Source organism: Phyllopteryx taeniolatus, chromosome 16 (assembly GCF_024500385.1).
Source record: "Phyllopteryx taeniolatus isolate TA_2022b chromosome 16, UOR_Ptae_1.2, whole genome shotgun sequence".
Lineage (NCBI taxonomy): Eukaryota > Metazoa > Chordata > Actinopteri > Syngnathiformes > Syngnathidae > Phyllopteryx > Phyllopteryx taeniolatus.
This window is the reverse complement of record NC_084517.1, coordinates 21,017,087-21,037,166: the sequence shown is the minus strand read 5'-3', so window position 1 is coordinate 21,037,166 and position 20,080 is coordinate 21,017,087. Positions and strand designations below refer to the sequence as shown.

Sequence of the window (20,080 nt, the reverse complement as noted above, 5' to 3'; positions counted from 1 at the left end):
CAGTATTCCGTAATACGTCTGCTTTAAGACATTCATCTTTGGAGGTTCCGCTGTACGTCCCTTGAAGAAGAGCCACACTTTATAATCCATTCCCCAGTGAGGAGCCCGACACTTTGTGTAGAACTTAGCAGGGGTCATGTCAACAGTGGCGGCAGCAGACGCCTGCTAAAAACAGCTAATGGCGACGTGCTAATTAGCTCGTTAGTGCAATAATGTGCAAGATGTTAAATTACACACAGCAGTACGCCTTCTTCTCACCAGGTATCCAGCGAAGAAAAAGAGGAAGAAGTTGATTTGAAGTTTCACACAGAGACTAAAAGTGCAATTGTACCACTTTTTGTAAAACATATTTATTACGTCATAAAAAGTACACCATTTAACTTGCCTCATTCCAATGTTCAAACGATGCATACAGCAAAATAGTGCCTCTACGACAACAGGGAATGGCATTTATTTGAGCAAATGTTTGTGTGTTGAATAAAACTCAACCATACATAAAGCTTATTTCCCCCCCCCCCACCCCCTAGCAGACTACGTGGTGGACTCTCCATCAACTAAAGCATCATGGACAAGGGCGTAACTGTCACATGTGATGTCACCTGTGATAAAAGCATTGATTCAGTTTGGTTTCCAAACGGACGTTATGCAGCTCTTTGGAAAACAGGTGGAATCGTCCCAACATGGGAGGACTGGAGCCTCGAATGCATTGTGTTGTGGAAATGTTTGAGAGCCCAAAACTATGCGGAGGAAATGTGAAATTATGATCTAAAATTGAATCGGGCTTAAAGGTCAGCCATAACCTGACGAGCATTAATGGATCTGTGTTTTATTGCGGAGCTCCAGCGATTGCGCTTGCGCCATCCGTCGGGTCTAATTGACGTGATGAAGAGCTATTACCGTATTGATCGACCGAGCCGAGTGACACTGGATCATCGGAGGCCCGCATCGACCTTACTAAGTGAGTCCACGGTTTACTGAGGGTCAAGCAGATGTTAAGGGGATTTTATTATTATTACTAGTTGGAGCTCAGTCAGGTTGAAGTGAGCCCAAAAGGAGCTTTTTAAAAAATGAATGGAAAGAACTGACACAAAACTTGAAAATGAAGGCTAAAAAAAAAAATCTAAATGTCCTTGCTTGAAATACCCGTAACAACATTGTGCTTTGAGGAATAAAATTGTTTGGTCGATCTAGAGCAGCCTTTGCCAAACTTGTGAAGTCACGCACCCCCATTATGAGAGAGACGGCACAAAAAACAAAGGCCATGTAAAGTGATGTCAGAGATAATATACGTTTGAAGATAATTGATGAAAACATGCGCAAAGACTGAAAACTGTAGTACGCAATTGTGGCGAAATAGTTTTTCGTCATTTCAGTTTTTCAGATTTTTGTGGGGCGTGGCTTAAAAGGGGTCGAGTGACTCGGGAGCCTACAGACACGTTAAACAAGCAGCGAAACCCATTTAAAAGCACAGTCAAAACAGCTGACAGAATATTTCTACAATATGTAATTTACGTGCCACAATTAGATGCCAGAGCTGGATGGTTGATTTGACGGGACGACCGGCAGCAGCGAAGTTGCATTTAGGGTACTGTACATACCCTCCAATATTATTATTGTTTTTATTTTTTGTAAAGAAATGAATGTATTTAACCTTTTTACTTGGGGCAAAATGCAATGGAAGGTAAAATAATGAAACAAAACAGTCACCCTCAGGGGTGCACGCACTACAGTGTGAGGATCCCTGATCGAGAGTAAACCTGCTTACACAGCTTAGGAATTTCATATAATAGCAATAAATTATCATAAAATAAACTTCTGAACTCTATACATAGCTGGCAAATATACTCTCTACACCTTCTGGATGATATAACTCTATAAAAAATAAAAATACACACACACGAAAGTCAATGAACTAGCCTTGCTGCTCTCGTCTTCTTCTCAGTCCCAGCCAAAGTCATGACCCGTCATCTGGTAAAACTTCCTGTTAAATGGTTTGTAGAACTCCCGTAGTCTCTGCACCACCCCCGGATCAATGTTAGGATGGGTTCTGCCTTTGGTTTTGCCCAGGCAGTGAGGTTTGCTGTGGCCCTCTGGTCTCTTTAGGCAAGGGAAGCCCTTTGCTGGGTTAAAGTGGAAATGCTTCTCGGTGACCACTCGCCTGAGCCCGAGAAAATCCTGGACCCGCGCCACCTCCAGGGCGGGGTCGCTAATGAGCCGCTCGCCGCTGACAAACAGCAGCTGCTCCATGGGGAAGTAGTGGAGCCAACGCTCCAGGTGCTTGGCGTACATGCCGATCTGAACGGCGCTCCACGCCGTGTCGATCACGCCCGCCGACGTGTTCTTAAAGGTCAAGCTCTCAAAAGACGGGATGTCCGGCTTCTTGGAGCGGGTCTGCGTGTAGTCCGAGATGGCTCGGGTGACGGGGTCTCGGACGACCACGATCAGCTTGGTGTCTCTAGACATGGTGTAGATACGAGCGGGGACCTCCTTGGTGATGTAGTAGCTGGGCGTCTTCTCCATGGTCAGCTGACCCTCGGAGGACTTTGGCATCAATTGTCTGCGAAAGACAGAAATGTAATTATGTGTGTGCCATTGATAGCATAGCGCTTCACGTAGCTAACTGCCCTGGGCTCCATTTCCGATCGATGCCCCGATAACAATTGGCTTGCGATTGACCGGTGAGCAGTCCAAGGTGCCTTTTGCCCTAAATCAGCTGTCGATAGGGAGGAGGAAAAAAATGCTCCCACGAAAGTCAAGTTCCGTGTTTCAGGGTACAATTTAGCCTAATGCCCCCCTTAAGGCTAATTATTAGAGTCCAGCATAACTATTTTTACTTTTTCCACAAATGCTCCCAAACTTTAGAAGTCAAGTGTCAAGGGTACAAAAGCAGTAGCACTGTGCTACCCAATGACAAGCCATTGTACTGCCTTAAAACAACCTACTTTGTTTCTGGCACAATGGGTCAATTTCTGTCTAATTATTTCCACTCCAATATAAAGTGTTTGCACCTTTTCCAGGTATGTTCTCAGTCTATGAAAGTCAAATGTCGAGGGTATAAAAGCAGTTAAGAAGCCATTGTACTCGCGTAGGTACAACAAGTTACTTTTTCCCAAGAGTATGTCAGAAATAGACATTGTGAGACAATTCTGTGTCTCAAGGTACAAGCAACACAATTGTCCCCCGCCCCCTTAAAGGCCACTTACGCTATTTAGATTCCGAGGTAAGTATACCTCTTTGCAGAAACAAATAGGTTTGGGGTATTTTTCCAAGCTGTTAAAGTCAAGTGTCAAGAAGGGGGAAAAAAAACTGTTCCTAAGCAGTTAATGTCAAGTATCAAGGGTACAAAAGCATAACATTCTAAGGGTGCCACCCCAATGACGACCCGTTTACTAACTGTACAACCATCTACTTTTTTTCCCCTAAGAGATAGACCAGAAATAGACATCCAGTAGCAATCGATTTCCCACTGTCCCTCAAGTTACAATCGACACTGATTTCCTTCTTGAGGACTAAATATTCGACTCCAAAGTAACTGTTTGTAGCTATTCTAGAGTCAAAAAGTTGTTCCCAGCTGTACAAGTTTAGTTTCAAGGACATCAAAGCAGCACTTTTCAAGAAAGAGTATCACCCCGTTGAACCTCGGAAGGGACCAATGTGTTCAAATTCAGAAGACGAACTCTGACCGCTTCGCTCCACGAGAGGCATAAAAGCACGAGGCTGCAGCGAGCTCGCCGTTCTCGAGAAGACAAATGAAGCCGTGGTGGCCAGCATTGACGGAGCACGTGAGTGTTCGTTGGAATGACAAGGCCTCGCGTATGAGCGCCACGCATCTCCCGCTGCTGCATTTAATCTGGCGTGCAACCTCAACCATCTTCCAGATCTCACATTCAAATACCGCGCACCTTCATTACCGCGCACAAAGGACGATTTAGCCCTGAATAGGCGGCTTGACGCTCTTTAATGTCACGCCAAAACAGGTGACTGCGACTGGACCTTCTCGTCTCGTATTTCTTTGTAATTCCGTGGGAAGATTGTTGAGATTTGTAGAAGACGTGCAGGCAAACCTTCAGAGCTGTTTAGTATCGTGACAGTGTGTTCGTCTTGACCCTGGATGCCTCAAGTTGTTAACTGCAGCCCTGACTGGATAATGGCTAAACTGATACAAGGGGGATTAGGTTTAAGCCAAACACGTTGGTGCATTGGGGCCAGAGTGGCTGGCTGGCTCGTCCGTGGTACGAGAGCAGGGAGGCAGATCAACAAAAAGTGATCTGAAGTTTCACTTTCTAATAGCAGTGGTGGGAGGTAATTAAGTACAAATACTTGGTTACTGTAGATTTTTTTCAGGTGCTGTATCTTCTACTTTATTTTTCTGCTGACCTTTTACTCCAGATACTCCTCACTTTATCAAACAGGCTCATTTGTTGTTGCATTTGTTGCGGTTGAGAATTTGATTCATTGAGATCTTGCGGATCTTCCATTAGCAATGATGATTCAACAGATTTGGAGAAACGAGATATTCCCGCCCATGGTCTTATTTGATGCATTCAAAGCCATCCGTTTTCAAAGCAGTTTCCCACATTGCCAGCCGTTTAAGAGCATTTTCAAATCAACAGAATATTGTGTTGTGACAATATAGAACCACAACTACCAAAAGAAAGAGTGGACTATCTTCTTTCACCAGGAAAAAAAATATTTTCTTTTCCCCCATTCTTCAGTGATTAGTATGACAAGACAGGGTTAGTTTCACAAAAAACAGAATTTCAAATACCTTTGTGGTGTACGTTTTACCTGCTGATCAGAGCATGATTTTATTGTTACAATAATCCAGTGTGCCAGATTTTTGAAGCATTACATCATCATATTATGGCTTTAATTGTCAAAAAATGGTACTTAAATGTTTTGATAGTAAGCTGATGATCAACAGGGAAAGGAGTGGTGGCACGTCGTTAAGGTGATTACCGTCATTTACAACCCCAATGCCAACGAAGTTGGGACATTGTGTTAAACATAAATAAAAACATTTCCGAATCATATTCAACCTATATTTAATTGAATACACTGCATAGATATTAAATGTTCAAACTGATAAACTTTATTGTTTTTAGCAAATAATCATTAACTTTGAATTTTATGGCTGCAACACCGTCCAAAAAAGCTGGCACAGGGTCACGTTTACCACTGTGTTACATCACCTTTTCTTTGAACAACATTCAATAAACGTTTGGGAACTGAGGACAGTAATTGTTGAAGCTTTGGTGGTGGAATTATTTCCCATTCTTGCTTGATGTACAGCTTCAGCCGTTCAACAGTCCGGTGTCTCCGTTGTCGTGTTTTATGCTTCACAATGCGCCACACATTTTCAATGGGAGACAGGTCTGGACTGCAGGCAGGCCAGTCGAGTACCCGCACTCTTTTTACTACGAAGCCACGCTGTTGTAACACGTGCGCAATGCGGTTTGGCATTGTCTTGCTGAAATTAGCAGGGGCGTCCATGAAAAAGGTGTTGCTTGGATGGCAGCGTATGTTTCTCCAAACCCTGTGTACCTTTCAGCATTAATGTTGCCTTCACAGATGTGTAAGTTACCCATGCCATTGGCACTAACACTGCCCCATACCATCACAGATGCTGGCTTTTGAACTTTGCGTCCATAACAGTGCGGATGGTTCTTTTTCTCTTTGGCCCGGAGGACACGACGTCCACAATTTCAAATGTGGACTCGTCGGACCACAGAACACTTTTCCACTTTGCATCGGTCCATCTTACATGAGCTCGGGCCCAGAGAAGCCGGCGGCGTTTCTCTTTTCTCACGCACTTGTTCACAAAGAGGTGAACCTTGCCCAATCTTTGCTTGTGAATGACTGAGCAATTCAGGGAAGCTCCTTTTCTACGCAATCATGGCACCCACCTGTTCCCAATGAGCCTGTTCACCTGTGGGATGTTCCAAACAGGTGTTTGATGAGCATTCCTCAACTTTCGCCGTCTTTTTTGCCACTTGTCCCAGCTTTTTTGGAACGTGTTGCAGCCATAAAATTCCAAGTTAATGATTATTTGCTCAAAACAATCAAGTTGATCAGTTTGAACATTAAATATCTTGTCTTTGTAGTGTATTCAATTAAATATAGGTTGAACATGATTTGCAAATCATTGTATTCTGTTTTTATTTGTTTAACACAACGTCCCGACTTCATTGGAATTGGGTTTGTGTTTAATTATGTGTTTGTACACGCGCAAGCAGCGTCAAGCTCCCCTCTTCAAACGCGGCAGCTTTCATTTCTGAGGTGATCTATTGCAAAACGCAGCTAAGAATGCACTGCAGCTGAAGCGTCGATGGAAATAAAAAAAAATAAAAAATTACAAAAAATAAAAAAAGCATCATCATACGCGTAGTTGCCACTCTCCTCACCGGTGCCACCTGCCACTTTTTCCTCAGTCTACAGAGACCCTGCAGGATCTTACACACTTGCACTTTTTCCTCCCGGAGAGCCTCAGCCGCTTGTCGTCATAGTTAATCAAGCGGAGTGTGAAAGACACAAACAACCTTGGTGCAATTATTATGCATCTCTTACTGGAGATGCACACAAGCGGACAAAGACGGTGCACAGATAACTGTTTTTCCTCATATACTTGTCATTTGTGCAAATATGTTTTATCACAATTATGTTTTAAATTTTGATGGCAATACATTTAAATGTTATTGTAAGTAAAATCACAGTTAAAAGATGCTATAGCTAATGTTAATACATTAGCTTCAATGGTGCTTTTCTAGACACGTCAAGACACTTTACAACACCCCTCGTGCACACTTTAAACACATTTCAACCAATTAAAACTTTACTTTTTTAAACTCATTGTACACATATTTGAACACAAAAAATACACACAAAATGTATAGAAAATACGTAATAATAACGGAATAAAATAGCCTTAAAATACCCCTTCCACAGACTGTAATCACATTGAATGTATTTTAATACGAATTTGATATGTTTAACAGAGAAAAATGTGTTATAGCAGGGAGTTTAAACAATTTAAAAATAGTTTGAGTATATTTTATTGTCAATCTTTCCTGCAAGAAATAAGAAAAAACAATGTATGTTTATAAATATTCAATTATATACAGTATTGTTTTATATATATATATATATATATATATATATATTAATTTGATTGTATTGTAATTATTATACTGGTAGATTGATGTTTTAACAGTTGCAAGAAATACATTTGTCGCCCGTGAAGCACAGATTAGCCGTGGTGTCAATCAAAACTGATGTTTACTTTGTATACTACAGTATTTGTAAAAAGCTGCAGGTGTACCTAATGGAGTGACCATTCAGTGTCCTACACTGTATAACTTCACAAAGTTCAAAACAAACCAAGTGGGCTTTGGCTCTTATTTTGATTCCATTTAGGGACGTTAAGGAAGAACTGTGCGCCTCGCCGAGACTTACTGCTACCTTTAGTTTATGTGCTGTTGCCAGTCTGTGTGGATGCTCGCACATAAACATCCTTCACTCTCTTAACGGTCCCGAGGATCCTTGAAGGACTGCGAGATAACGAAGGAAGGCAGTTAAGAGAAGGAGTAAAGCAATAAGAGTACTGAGGATGACGTTATAGAGTGCAGACGACAGACATGGCGAGGAGTGGCTTTGTTATGTGATGTGGCTGTTTAGTCTCGCCCGCAGTCAGGTGTAGCCATGAAAGCAGCCACTGCGTTTGGGAAGCCTTTGTTTGCATTGAGCGCAATCAGGAGGGCAGGTTCAAAGGTAGGACTTTACGTAGCTGCTGTGTGCTGATGCCACCAGTAGTGACTTAGGCCGTATTTGCACTTCAAGTCCAAGTGCCCAACGCTGATTTAAGGCCTTTATCTTGATTTTCTTTTTGACTATTTATATCTGATATGGTGGCGTTTATATTCACAAAACACCTGAAACGACTCATGCGCCCAAATTCTGGGCTGGTTTTCCGCTTCTTTGTACCATTTTTACAAAATATTTAATTAGGGCCTTAACTAGAGCCGAAACGATTAATTGAATACATTTTTAAAAAAGCTGAAGCCAAATCTCTGCTTTGAAGCTTCGCAGTGATCATTTTCTTACACAGCCTCACGCACCACTCCTTATAGAAAGCAGAAATCAATTGGCGCAGTGGCGGTGAGCCAGGAGGAACGAGTATGTAAAAGCCAGCGAACGTCCAAAGTTTGGGATCAATTCACACTTAAAAAGGATATAGCGTAATGTGTCTACTGCAAAGCAGAACTAACGCACCGCAACAGCACATCTGCGATCGCGAAAACATGATACCTTGTGTTAGCTAATTTAATAGAGGCTACCACCCCTAATATCGATGTTAGCTAATTTAATATAGCCTAGTTAGAACGTATTGTCATGCCCCCACGAGTGGTCAATGATAGAGTCGTTGTTCACATTCAGTCTCTTTATTGAACAAAATAAACACAAAAGAAGCACATTCGTAACACTCACTCAACCTGCAAACTGGCTAACGGTTAGCCAGTCGAGACCCTGCGCTAACCTGAGCTCACAATAGCCAACTCTTCGTTTCAAAATTCACCCAGTTGTGCCCCCTGGAAAACAAGAAAGCATTTGTCCTTACCACCAGTTTCTCTGAGTGACACGAAATTTGGACGGTGTAGTGTAAATCCAGACTAGTATGTTCACATTTCGAGCATGACTTTGGTTTTCTCCACCGCGTGTTCTGCCTGACTGACTCTTAATTGGCTTTTGCTTTCCAGTCACCCCACCCCTCGTGTGACAGCAAACCTCGGCAAAAACAAAATCCAGAGCGTTATCTAATGTCCCGACGAGTTGTAATCTTATACTTGTTGAAGCACCGCGAGGGGTTGAGTGTGGGAATCGCATCTCGCCTCCAAGAAAAGTTTGAGAGGTGCTGGTATGTGGCCACTTGGCATAATCGAAGCAATTGAGAGCGAGACAAGTTCCAGACTCGAATCAAACGATCCAGGGAGACCGTCCGTCATATCCCGCCGACAATCGACTGTTGTCACGTTACGCTGCGTGCGAGATCTTCTCATGAGCAGCAGTATAAATAGAGCACAGCCTCAATTATTATGCACTGCTTTAGTCGTAGGAGCTGTAACAAGTGTCAGCCTTGCGTTAGCACATTGCTAAAAACAATAAAGTTGATCCGTTTGAACATTCAATATCTTGTCTTTGTAGTGTATTCAATTAAATAGAGGTTGAACATGATTCACAAATCTGTTTTTATTTAATTTTAACACAACGTCCCAACTTCATCGGAATTGGGGTTGTAAAAGCAGAAAAATCCACCAAGCGATGGTTCGCAACTCAAGCATCTCGTAAGTTGGTGCACTCGAGTAACTCCAATAATTTGATTACATCGAAAGGTTGATGCAAAACTGCCTCGAAGCTTCGCAGGGATCATCTTCCACACGGACTCTATTTGTTTCTGGCAACAGCGCCATCTTCAGGTTGCTTCATAATTGTCTATCGCTTCGTTCCACGTCACTTCACTGAGTCCGTGGATTGGCTCTAGTTGGTGTTGACCACACACACACGAGGATTTTGTGATCGTGAATATTGAACAGGTTTAATACGATTCCACACCACAAGATAATAGCTCGGGATAATCTTTCAGTGACATCAGACCGGCCTGTACCGACTGTACCGAAAAGCTCAAATTTAGCCCGATTGTCGCTACGTGCGTCCTCCGCTTCAAAGGCAGCGGTGGCTAGCCGTCTGTTACGCCAATTGTGTGCGATCGCCGCGTGAAAGACTGCAGCGTGGCTGAAATGCATGCATGCATGTTTGGACTCGAGAGGCAGTATGCCATCAAACGGCAAAGAACACAAAATGTGTTCCAGTTTCAGTCACAGCGACATTATTGTGGGAATGCTCAGGGGCGTGCATACACAGTTATTATAAAAAAAAAAAAAAAACAGGAAAACAAAGCTCAGTGAGATGGCATCACTATTACTGTACGTCAAGGATTGAAAACAAAATCAGCTGTTATTTTTCTTCGGCCAAGCACTTAATCAGTTGTGAAATATTGACTTTTCCCCAAGAGATCAAAGTTGAGAGATCCATCTCTTTATTGCAATTTGTAGCGTGAACTGTTAATATTAACAATATTAACGTTGACGTTTTGAGACAAACACCAGGCAAACAAACAAACTGTGGAGCCCAATTGAACAACGCTGCTGACCAAAACAGCAGCACCTACGGCTTGCACGTAAACGGTCTCTCAGATGTATTAAAGTGTGTCGTCTTAATGCATGTTATGAGTTCCTTGTGCAGTATTAAAGATGATCTTACTGTAAGTTTCGTGAAGATGACGTCGTTAACATCAATTAGCGTTTGAGTAGACTTTGATGCGTGGCCGCTCCGCAATGTTGCATATTTTCCCGCGACTTATTCATTTCGCGCTGTCTGCCCGCTTCTTGCCGTTTCTCTGCATTTCTCCACAATAGCTTGAGTTGGAGAACATCGTTTGATATGATTCCAAAAGCGCCCCTCACTCCCAACCGACGTTTTCGGGAATATGGGATTTGAGAGGAATGCACGAGGACTGAATATTCGACTGGTTTCTGTCAAGAGTTTAAAAATTAGTTAAAGGAGACGTATAATGTTCCCCCCCCCCCCCCCCCCACAATTTAAAACTGTTCCCAGGTGTCTTAATAACATGTCTGTGAAATGTTTTTTGTCAAAATACCCCAAGGAGCAAGAATTTCTCTCATGAGCCGCGTCTCATGCAAGCGACATCCCGCCACCGCTTTCACAACTTCAAGCAGGCGCTAAACATTGTTTTGTGGTCGACTATAATCTGATTATCAATGGAGTCAAAGCCGATTCATTGATGACATCGGTGATATTTTTTCAGCACGAAACTTTTTTTGGGGCCATGGACCATTTTCACGCAAAGACACACTTAAAAAAAAACAAAAACAAAAAAAAAACAACTAATGATTAAAAATACAACTTGCCACTATGCTGACTGAAAGTGTTGTAATGATTGGGAGCTCTGTGCATGTTTTGGCTTTGACATGATAGTTTTTCAGACAGCGAAGTCCGGCCGACCGGCGGCGGGGAAGGAGGATGGAGGGCGGTGATTATGTCAATTAGCCACATTCTGTTGTTCAAATTGCCCAAATTTACAACTGCTCGCTCACAGACACATTTTCAGATATATAGGCGCCAGACAAAAGATTGACTTTGTTGTTTAATTTCACATTTCAAGGCTCGGCACACACTGCAGAGACACAACAATTTGGCGACAAGCGATTCAAAAGTCAAATTTAAAATGTAAAAAAAAAAAACGAGTTTAATGTAGTTTAGTGTGGTGCCAGCGTGCGGGCGCAGTCGCACGCTGGTGAGGGAGCGTGAGCGAAAGCAAACAACGGCATCAAAGCCAGCAAACAAAAGATGGCTGCGGCAGATTGTTGCTTTCTAAAGTTGTTCCGACTTGCTGTCAGCGAGTCCCCAGTGGGAGACACTTGGAGGAAACGGCGCGTTCTCTGTGAAGATCCTACAAAAGAGAGCGACGAGGATGTGGGGAACGACTCTGGGGGGTTAGCGCCGAGCGAATTCAGTGTTTTCACAGCGCCGAAATAAGCGGCGCGGCTTTGACAAATTGCTTGAGGCGAAAGCCCAGAGGGTTGTTGCAGCGGGACGAAAGAGAGGAAGGTGCGCGTGATCAGTATTGACGATCGGCGGCGCTCGGTTCTGGGAAAGGATGGAGCGGGGTCTGTTTTTAATGGTTGTAATGCTCGTGGAGATTATTTCAGGGGAACGTGCGAAACCCATTCAGTCAAAATGCTGACAAAGTTCACATGGAGAGCTGGCTCCCATTTCCACCATTTCACTTTAGTGCTGGCGAAAGTGCTGAGCAAGCGAAAACGGCCACCGGTCGGTTGAGTGGACGGCGATGAACTCTTCGGTTCGCTCTGCTCTTTGGAAACTTCGCATCCCAGAGATCTGCCGAAGTCAAAACTCCCCGAAAGCTCGGAAGCGTCTTTTCTCGGGGCCATCCCGGCGAAGGCCCCCCATCTCTGCGCCCCCCCGCCGACTGTCGTCAAAGGGCACTTTCACCCTCCTGAGCCCATTTGCATGCAAAGTGAAGGCAGCCAAAACATGTTTCACACTAATTGTCTTCTCCTTTATTGTCGGGGTTAATGCAGACCTCGGGGGTTCTCTGGAGTCCCCTTTCATTGAGCTCCATAATGCCGTTACGCTTTTCTAAATGTACTGCCCTCTATCTGCCACTGGCTGCCGGTGAGCTTCCCCCGAGGGGCCGAGAGGAGGATTAGCCCATCCTCAGCGAGTTGGCACGAAGGCCGTTCATTGTTCTGCGTGTGGATCCTCACGGCCTAAAACATGATTTGAGCAATTAAGTCACATCGAAGGAAGAAGAGCTTGATTTGAAAAGACAAAGGGAGGGGGGGGGGGGTGTGGGCGAGGAGGAGGTCGAAGCGATCGACGAGCTTCGGCGTGGTCGCCGTCCCGCCGCGCGTACCTCCGGCGGCGCGGACGCACCGATCGCAGCCCCGGCGCGACTCAATGCCACCGCGGGGGGGACGAAGGGCCCGCCCGGCACACCGCTAGCTCTTCCCAAGTCCGTTTGTCCGTGGACACTGACGTGCCTCAAAGTCATCGTGACAAAATTCAAACTTCGGAAAAAGTTGTCCACGCTACTCACAAAGAAGTGATGCGGGATCTTCGGCTTTCGGGGTGAAATTTCTGGATGAAGTCAAAATGCGCTGTAACATCATGCAACGTTGGGGGGGGGGGGGGAAAGTTTGGTTTGTGTTTTTGAACGAGATTTGTACTGTCTGAAAAAAGTGCAATCGATTTTCAATTAGAAAATAAAGTTCAAGATTTGAGTTGGAGATTTCGAGGATTTGCCATGAAAAAAGATCACGTTGCTCAGTTGACAAAGAGCGGAACCCTTCAAAGACCGATGGTCCCAAAATGTTCTCGAAGTTTCCGGAGAGTCCCAAAAACCGCTCGAGTGCAAAGTCATCCTTTTGAACAGTGCCGCGCTTCCACGGTTGCGGCCCGCTTTGAAACGGGGCACGGCTCGCCTCTTAACCCCTGCGCTCTCGAAGGCGCCTTCGACACATCCGACTTTGTTTCTCGAAAGAGAAGCGAGTTCCACGCGAATGTTTGCATAGTGCGAGCCAGTTAAAAGGGCCGCAGCTGATCCCTGATCGGATTTCTCGCGTCCGCTCGGGCCCGAAGATGAAAACAAATGGCTGACGACGGATCAATACGAAGCGCGGATTCATCTGCTTGAGTCGAGCTATAAACTGCACGCTGCACTCAATGGTAATCATGCAACAAATTGTTAGTACTTTTTTTTTTCTTCTTCTTTGTATTGGATCGGATGCCGTACAAATGTTGCAAGGTCACGCAAATACTTTACACGCTATCACTGTGTAAATAATCCCGATAGAGGCCGGAGACGTTGGGGGGGGGGGGGGGGGGGGGGGGGGAGTTTGACGTCACAATCTCGCTTACGCAACGACGGCGTACTTTTCAACCTTACGCCATCACCGCATCCTGCAAAACGCAGCATCTAACGCCTTCATTTGATTAGCAAATAAAACATTATCTGCCAGTTGAGCCCCGTAAGTCATTAACATCCGTTGCTCGACTCAAAGATGGACGGATGGCGATCGATAGATGCGCCATATCTGCAATCTAAAGGATTTTTTTCCCCCCCCGACATTTTTAAAGTGTGCTGACATTAAGCGCGTGACAGTATGATAAATAGGGTAGATAAATAGGATAGTATGTATATGTAGATATGTGAGAAAGATATAATAGATACAAAATGATAGATAGGTAGAGAAAGAGAGAGGAAAATGTTTTATCTGAGGGCCATACACAGTTTTCCATTTTCTTGAGGTTTGTTGTTGTTTGTTTCCTTTTTTGTAAGTTTCCTTTTTTTTTTTTTTTTCCCCCCCCCCCCCTATGAGCTTTGATGTCTTTCTCGAGCCCACGAGACCAATCTATAGATCTATTTTGCGTGATCTGGAATGAGAAGCGCTCTCACCTGTACCAGTCCAGGCCCTTGTGGTAGTTGCGGTCGAAGAAGTGCGGTTCTGCCCCCGCCGCGCGCACGTCCGGATGCAGCCGCAGGAACTCCAGCAGGGCGCGCGTGCCCCCTTTCTTCACGCCGATGATGATGGCCCGGGGCAACTTTTGACTCGCCGACTCATTGAGGAAAGCCGCCGCGGCGTCGACGTCGCCGTCGCCGTCGTCCCACTCGTCCCCTCTGCCGTCCGACGCGTCGTCGAGCAAGTCGCGGGACGGACGCGCCGCCGCCCCGAACCCGGGCACGGCCGAGCTGGAGCCCAAGCAGCAGTAGATCATGTAGACCCACAGGGACAGCATGATGCACAAGACGAACACTTTGTTCTTCACGTGGGGTGCTGGCACAACATGGGCACCGTGGACAGCGGGACTATATTCCATAGGGGCGAGTGAGCGTCCGGGCGGCGGCGGCGGCGGGGGGCATCTCGCCAAAGTGCACCGCGCTCGCTAAACTTTTCATGTGGCCGTTTTCCTCCAAACAACAACAAGCGAATGGTGCCAATCAACGTAACGTGAGCGGCCGTCACTTGCTGTGCGGCTTGTGAGCGCGCACACGCACGGGAGCGACAAGTTATCCCCCCGTCAAGCCTCCCGCAATGCAGGGCCGGTGGACTTCCGGTTCAACCTTTCAGCGTAAAACCCAAACCGGAGGCTGGCTGCGCGTTAAAAAGAAGCGTCACCTCCAGCCAAGCAAACGGACATTTCCTCACTTTGTCAACACGCATATGGAACTTGACCGCGATGAACGCCATGTTTTATTTTGTAGGTAAAAGTGCTCCGTTATTTGGAATGAATCGTCGGGAAATGCTATTAGTGACTATTATTGTTAATAATTTAAAGAGACATTATGTGAATATGAATAATTCATCAAATTAAACATAAAGCTTACATGGAACGCATTCCTGTTTTGTTTTTTAATGTCATCATCTGTCAGTCAAAAGCATTCAGATCCCACTCAGTGGTTAAGTATACCATACATTTTTCTATTATTAATTATTATTGCGTCTGCATTTTTTCAAAATTGTATATCTAATTTATTATTATTACTGCACTGGCAAAATGTGGAGGACGAACGCTATAGAAAATGAATGGATTAATGATCATTATTTGCAAAGTAGTCTGATTTAAGAAATGCACAAGACTCTAGCAAAAATGATTACTCACTACAAAATGCAGTTTTATCTGCGAATGTTAACGTGTGTCATGGATCAGCTGCCTTTTGTTTGGCCTTGACACGTTTCCTGGTGTTGTTCCAATGAGTCAGAGGTAACTGGCCTCATAATAGCCGCTCATTTCCTGTCCAAACACGTTGAACGCGCACTTGCATGTGAGCCAGTTATATTATATACTGCGTGCAGTGTTTCGGTGCATCTCGCGAAGCCATAAATTTGAACGGTTTACTGTGGAAGAAGGGTGCGGCGCGTCCTCTGCAAATCACGGTGAGGACGCGTGACTTTTGAGTTCTGAGGCCTTATCGGTAGCGCGGGAGCTGTCGGTGCGTGTGTGCGTGTGTGGCGTCTTGGGGCGTGGGGGTCATAGGCCCATTGCTCCAGTGCACCCCTGAGCTAGCAGAGGATTAGCAGGATTACCCCCTGAACAGCCATGTCAGTCAGCGTTTCACCAGCCCCCCACTTCATCTAAGCCCCTTATCTCGTCCCTCAGACGGCTACGTGAGATATGCGCTCACGGGTCACTACATTAGGTACACCTGCACAATACAAAGACCTGTAGCCAAAGATCTTGCCTTTACAAAGGAATCTTTGGTGGCGGAGATGTATTGGGACATTTGAGGATAGACGGCTAAAAAAGAAAAAGTGAAATATTACAGCGGACCTCAGCTATGTCGTGGTTTATCTTTGGTGACCCTTGCTACATGGAAGAGTTGTAAGCTATTGTTTTTTGCAATTTTATTTGTATTTATTTTTTTGACAGTTGAAATTTAGAGTTGCCCACCTGAAGTGCAGTACCATGTTGTGCCATAACATGCCGTGCATCACTGATTAACTGTATTATTTATATACTGTCACTTTAAATGTTTCAAATATTGAATTCATTGTTAAGATGTGGGCGGCACGGTGGCCGACTGGTTAGAGCGTCAGCCTCACAGTTCTGAGGTGCGGGGTTCAATCCCCGTCCCCGCCTGTGTGGAGTTTGCATGTTCTCCCCGTGCCTGCGTGGGTTTTCTCCGGGCACTCCGGTTTCCTCCCACATCCCAAAAACATGCATTAATTGGAGACTCTAAATTGCCCATAGGCATGACTGTGAGTGCGAATGGGTGTTTGTTTCTATGTGCCCTGCGATTGGCTGGCAACCAGTTCAGGGTGTACCCCGCCTCCTGCCCGATGACAGCTGGGATAGGCTCCAGCACGCCCGCGACCCTAGTGAGGAGAAGCGGCTCAGAAAATGGATGGATGGATGTTAAGATGTGATACTTGCAGGTATTCTATATGTTCACTTGAAGTTGCCGCACACTCTACACAAGCGCATGCCTTTAAAAGGTGGGTGTCCTCTGCTTGAGTGACATGTGCAAAACACGGGCCATTTGTTGGCTAAACGATTAGGCGCTATGCATCACAGTCTCGGCACGGTAGGCAGCAAAAAGCATCATGCTGCTTGCTGCTGCGTCCAGAATTCTTTGCGGTGCTCTTTCTTACGACAGGTCTTACAAAATCAAGCTCAACGTTACTCTTTACTTGGATTTTTTCCCCATCTTCTTATGAGTGTTTGTATTAGCTCAACTGTACATTGTGCTAGGTTGGTATTTGTGAATTCCTTCCACTGTGGTTCGTGTGGCATTCCGGTCTCGTTTACTGCAATACAAAGCAATTTAGTGACTACCCAAATGTGTGAGTTGAAATTGCTGCAAAGCAGGAAAAAAAAGCCCATTTATGCTTATGAGTCATTGCTGCCATATTACAGTCAAATAGACAGCTGACTTTACTAAAGGTGTGCAGGTGAGTAACTGCACCACACTTGATCAATTAAAAAAGCAATGCTATGTACAGAATCCGCAATAAAGTGAGTGATTAATTTACTTTAAAGTGGGCTTAAATAAGTTTAAATGTGTTTAAAGTGTGCGGGAGGGTTAAAATTATATTATGGCGATTTAATGATAACCATGAGGAAAAATGTCTTCATTCATGTGCGACAGCAGAATGTTATGCAGAAGGCATGAAGCATATCTGTCCGGAATCTCCCTCACAGAAATTGTGCGATTGATGGGAAAATGCAGACACAGAGGCGCGTTATCAATATATATATATATATATATATATATATATATATTTCTTGATTTTTCTGTAACGTGCTACTCGAATGCGACCGTCTTTTTTTTCCGATTATAGGCAAGATTTGCCACCACTTTTCAGTTGCTATGAGGAAACGTGTGCTTTTGTAACACTTTTTTTTTTTTTTTTTTTTTTTTGTGCGTTCATCATAATAAACGGACGTGATGAGTGTTTAAAAATAGGAACATGGTTTTGCCTTCTTTTGTGGGCCCACTCATGCTTGCTCATAGACACTTTGTTTTTTTTCACTTTGTGAGCGATGCAGATTTGTTCCATCTGTTATGCTTGATGGTGCGAGAAGATGAATGCACCCAATAATGATTTCTTAATAGTCAAGGGGACACACTGTAACACTTCATCTGGATGCAACATGTCAACAAACTCTTTTCCACAACACAAAACTACTTTCACAAATAGAAAGGCCTGAATAGCAAATCTGAACTCATGCTGATGCAGTATTCAGGACACTCAACAGCTTACAAGATAAACATGTTTTTTTTTTTTTGTCTTTCTGTTTTTTCTTTTTAGCCAAACAAAGTGGTGGCCTCCCGCACGAGCGCCACACTGCTAATAGCGTTGTTTACCGGCTTCTCACCTTGTTTTGTTGACGTTTCAGCGCTCGGCAATTAAATGCAAATGTAACCCGCATGTGTGTTCTTGTCAAGCTGATGTGTTTGTAGCTGAAAAAAGAAAAGTACATTGTTACATAATTCGAGTGTAGACGTGACGTGCTACCTTGACTTGCAAGTTGAATTCGTTCCGTGACCAAGCTCGCAACTCAATTTTTCAGCACCCCAAAATATAATTATTATAATAATCCATCCATCCAGCTATCCATTTTCCATACCGCTTATCCTCACGGGGGTCGCGGGTGTGGGGGGGCCTATCTCGGCTGACTCTGGGCGAGAGGCGGGTACATCCTGAACCGGTCGCCAGCCAATCGCAGGGCACATATAAACTAACACCCATCGGCACTCACAGTCACACCTTTGGACAATTTAGAGTATTCGATGAACATGCGAACTCCACACAGGCGTGGCTGGATTTGAACCCTGGTCCTCAGAACTGTGAGGCGGATGTGTGAACCACTTGCCTACCATATCACATCATGATAATCATAATAGAAAATAGCACTGTATTGTATAATATACAATGGTGCCTTGAGATTAAAGTTTAATTTGTTCTGTGACCATGCTCATAAAAAAATAAAAAAACACTCATAAATTCCATCAGTGTGTCCCAGTCTTATAACAAAAATGTAATGAGGTTTTTTTTTTTTTAAACAAAAATGGCACTCTGTAATATTGTATTACATAAAAACATACAGTAATAAAACAATTGAATATAAAGAACTAAACAGTATTTGGCACTTTTTTTTCTTCCATTCCTTGGCAAATGTGTTGCTCCCTCTGTTGTGTGAGCCTCGGCCACCTGGGGGCAGTATAATACAGACCTCGAGATATACATTTCACCTATTGTGGGATTGGTCCGGAACCTAACCCCTGCGATAAACGACGGTTTACTGTACTGTAATTTCTTGGCGACATACGTTACGATGTTTGTGCTGGTGTTATGCGCTTATGATTTGACAGTCGCAATCGGTAACAATAATATAGCCAGCGGGGATACGTCGTGGTCGTCTGCAACCGTGCGTTTCTGGTTTATGACGTCCCGGCGTGGACGGCAGCCACAGCCTTGTAGTTAACGCGGAATGGAGGCGACCATCATGGAGTCGTAAACTTCCTACGAGCGCATGATGGCGTGTCTACCGTACGTCAGATGTCAGAGATCTTACGCTGGCTAATTGGGCTTGAGTGGATGAGCTCATCTATCCCAGAGAAGCAGGAAACAAATCCTAACAAGAGCAGCAGGACCCAAGCAGGTCGGAGACACGCGAAGCCGTCGGCCTAATGGCCGGGTTATCGGGCGAGCCGAGACGAAGATCAAGACGCCGCTCGGAGTCCCCTAAGGTCTTTAACTGCGGCTAAGGCTATTTCAAATGTCTATAAATTCTCTGTTCAGGGAGAAGCTGTGCACAGCCTGAGAGGATTTCCTCCCTTGATCCTGCAGAAATGGTTTTATCCCTTCCTGGCTGTCCTCCTGGACACGAAGGCAGGAAACCTGGTGGCAGGTTGCAAGGCTCACACGGGCTTAGTGCCTCCGGTTCTTGCCAAAGTCTTGCGTAAACCTAGGTGAGCGGGAAACCGCGCTTGTACGTGAGCTGACATGAAGACGACGACGACTTCTTGGATGGTTTTAGCGGGGAGTAGGACTTGACGATGTGGATGTCTTCCGAAGCAGGGGCTCTTCCCTTCCTTAAAGTGCCGCTAATCCAGATGAGGCACTTTCAAGACATAAATCTATTTAGACGAATAGAAGCTGTAATATGTAATTTGATTGGTTTAAGAGGGTTTTAAATTACTTTATTCTGACTTGTCTTTTTTTTATTTTTTTTATTAACCTTGCTTTAAACTACTTCTACTGTTCGCGCAACTTTTGTTGTCAATTATTCAACCATCTTACAAAAAGGTGATTGTCACTGATTCATTGTCCGAAGCGTCTATGATCCGATGGCCAAATTTTAAACACTTTGTTTTGGCAATCAAAAAAAAAAAAGAAAAGAAGGTTCCATATATAACTGATAAAAAAACCTCTGTCATATTACTTACAAATAATAATCCTGATCACAAACAAACTAC

The 20,080-nt window shown here is 44.5% G+C and overlaps 1 protein-coding gene and 1 long non-coding RNA gene across 2 annotated transcripts in view; one reads left to right on the top strand and one right to left on the bottom strand.

The window, feature by feature from the left end:
• Positions 1 to 14,111, top strand: part of LOC133466635 (uncharacterized) — a 32,488-nt gene extending 18,377 nt beyond the window's left edge. Inside the window, exon 4 of the long non-coding RNA XR_009784988.1 lies at positions 13,977 to 14,111. This is a non-coding gene — a long non-coding RNA (uncharacterized LOC133466635). The remainder of the gene's footprint in view (positions 1 to 13,976) is intronic.
• On the bottom strand, positions 332 to 14,708 carry hs3st3b1a (heparan sulfate (glucosamine) 3-O-sulfotransferase 3B1a). The gene is made up of 2 exons (XM_061750571.1): positions 14,054 to 14,708; positions 332 to 2,557 (listed from the first exon to the last, which is right to left on the bottom strand). Exons 1-2 carry the CDS (start codon positions 14,473 to 14,475, stop codon positions 1,939 to 1,941), a joined length of 1,041 nt encoding a protein of 346 aa, XP_061606555.1. The 5' UTR covers positions 14,476 to 14,708; the 3' UTR covers positions 332 to 1,938.
• Positions 14,709 to 20,080: the final 5,372 nt, after the last annotated feature.

Excerpts from the sequence above, each read along its gene's own strand:
- hs3st3b1a (XM_061750571.1), bottom strand. The coding sequence starts at position 14,475 with ATGGAATATAGTCCCGCTGTCCACGGTGCCCATGTTGTGCCAGCACCC. Across the intron at positions 2,558-14,053 it reads AAGGGCCTGGACTGGTACAG|ACAATTGATGCCAAAGTCCT; the intron begins GTGAGAGCGCTT and ends TGTCTTTCGCAG.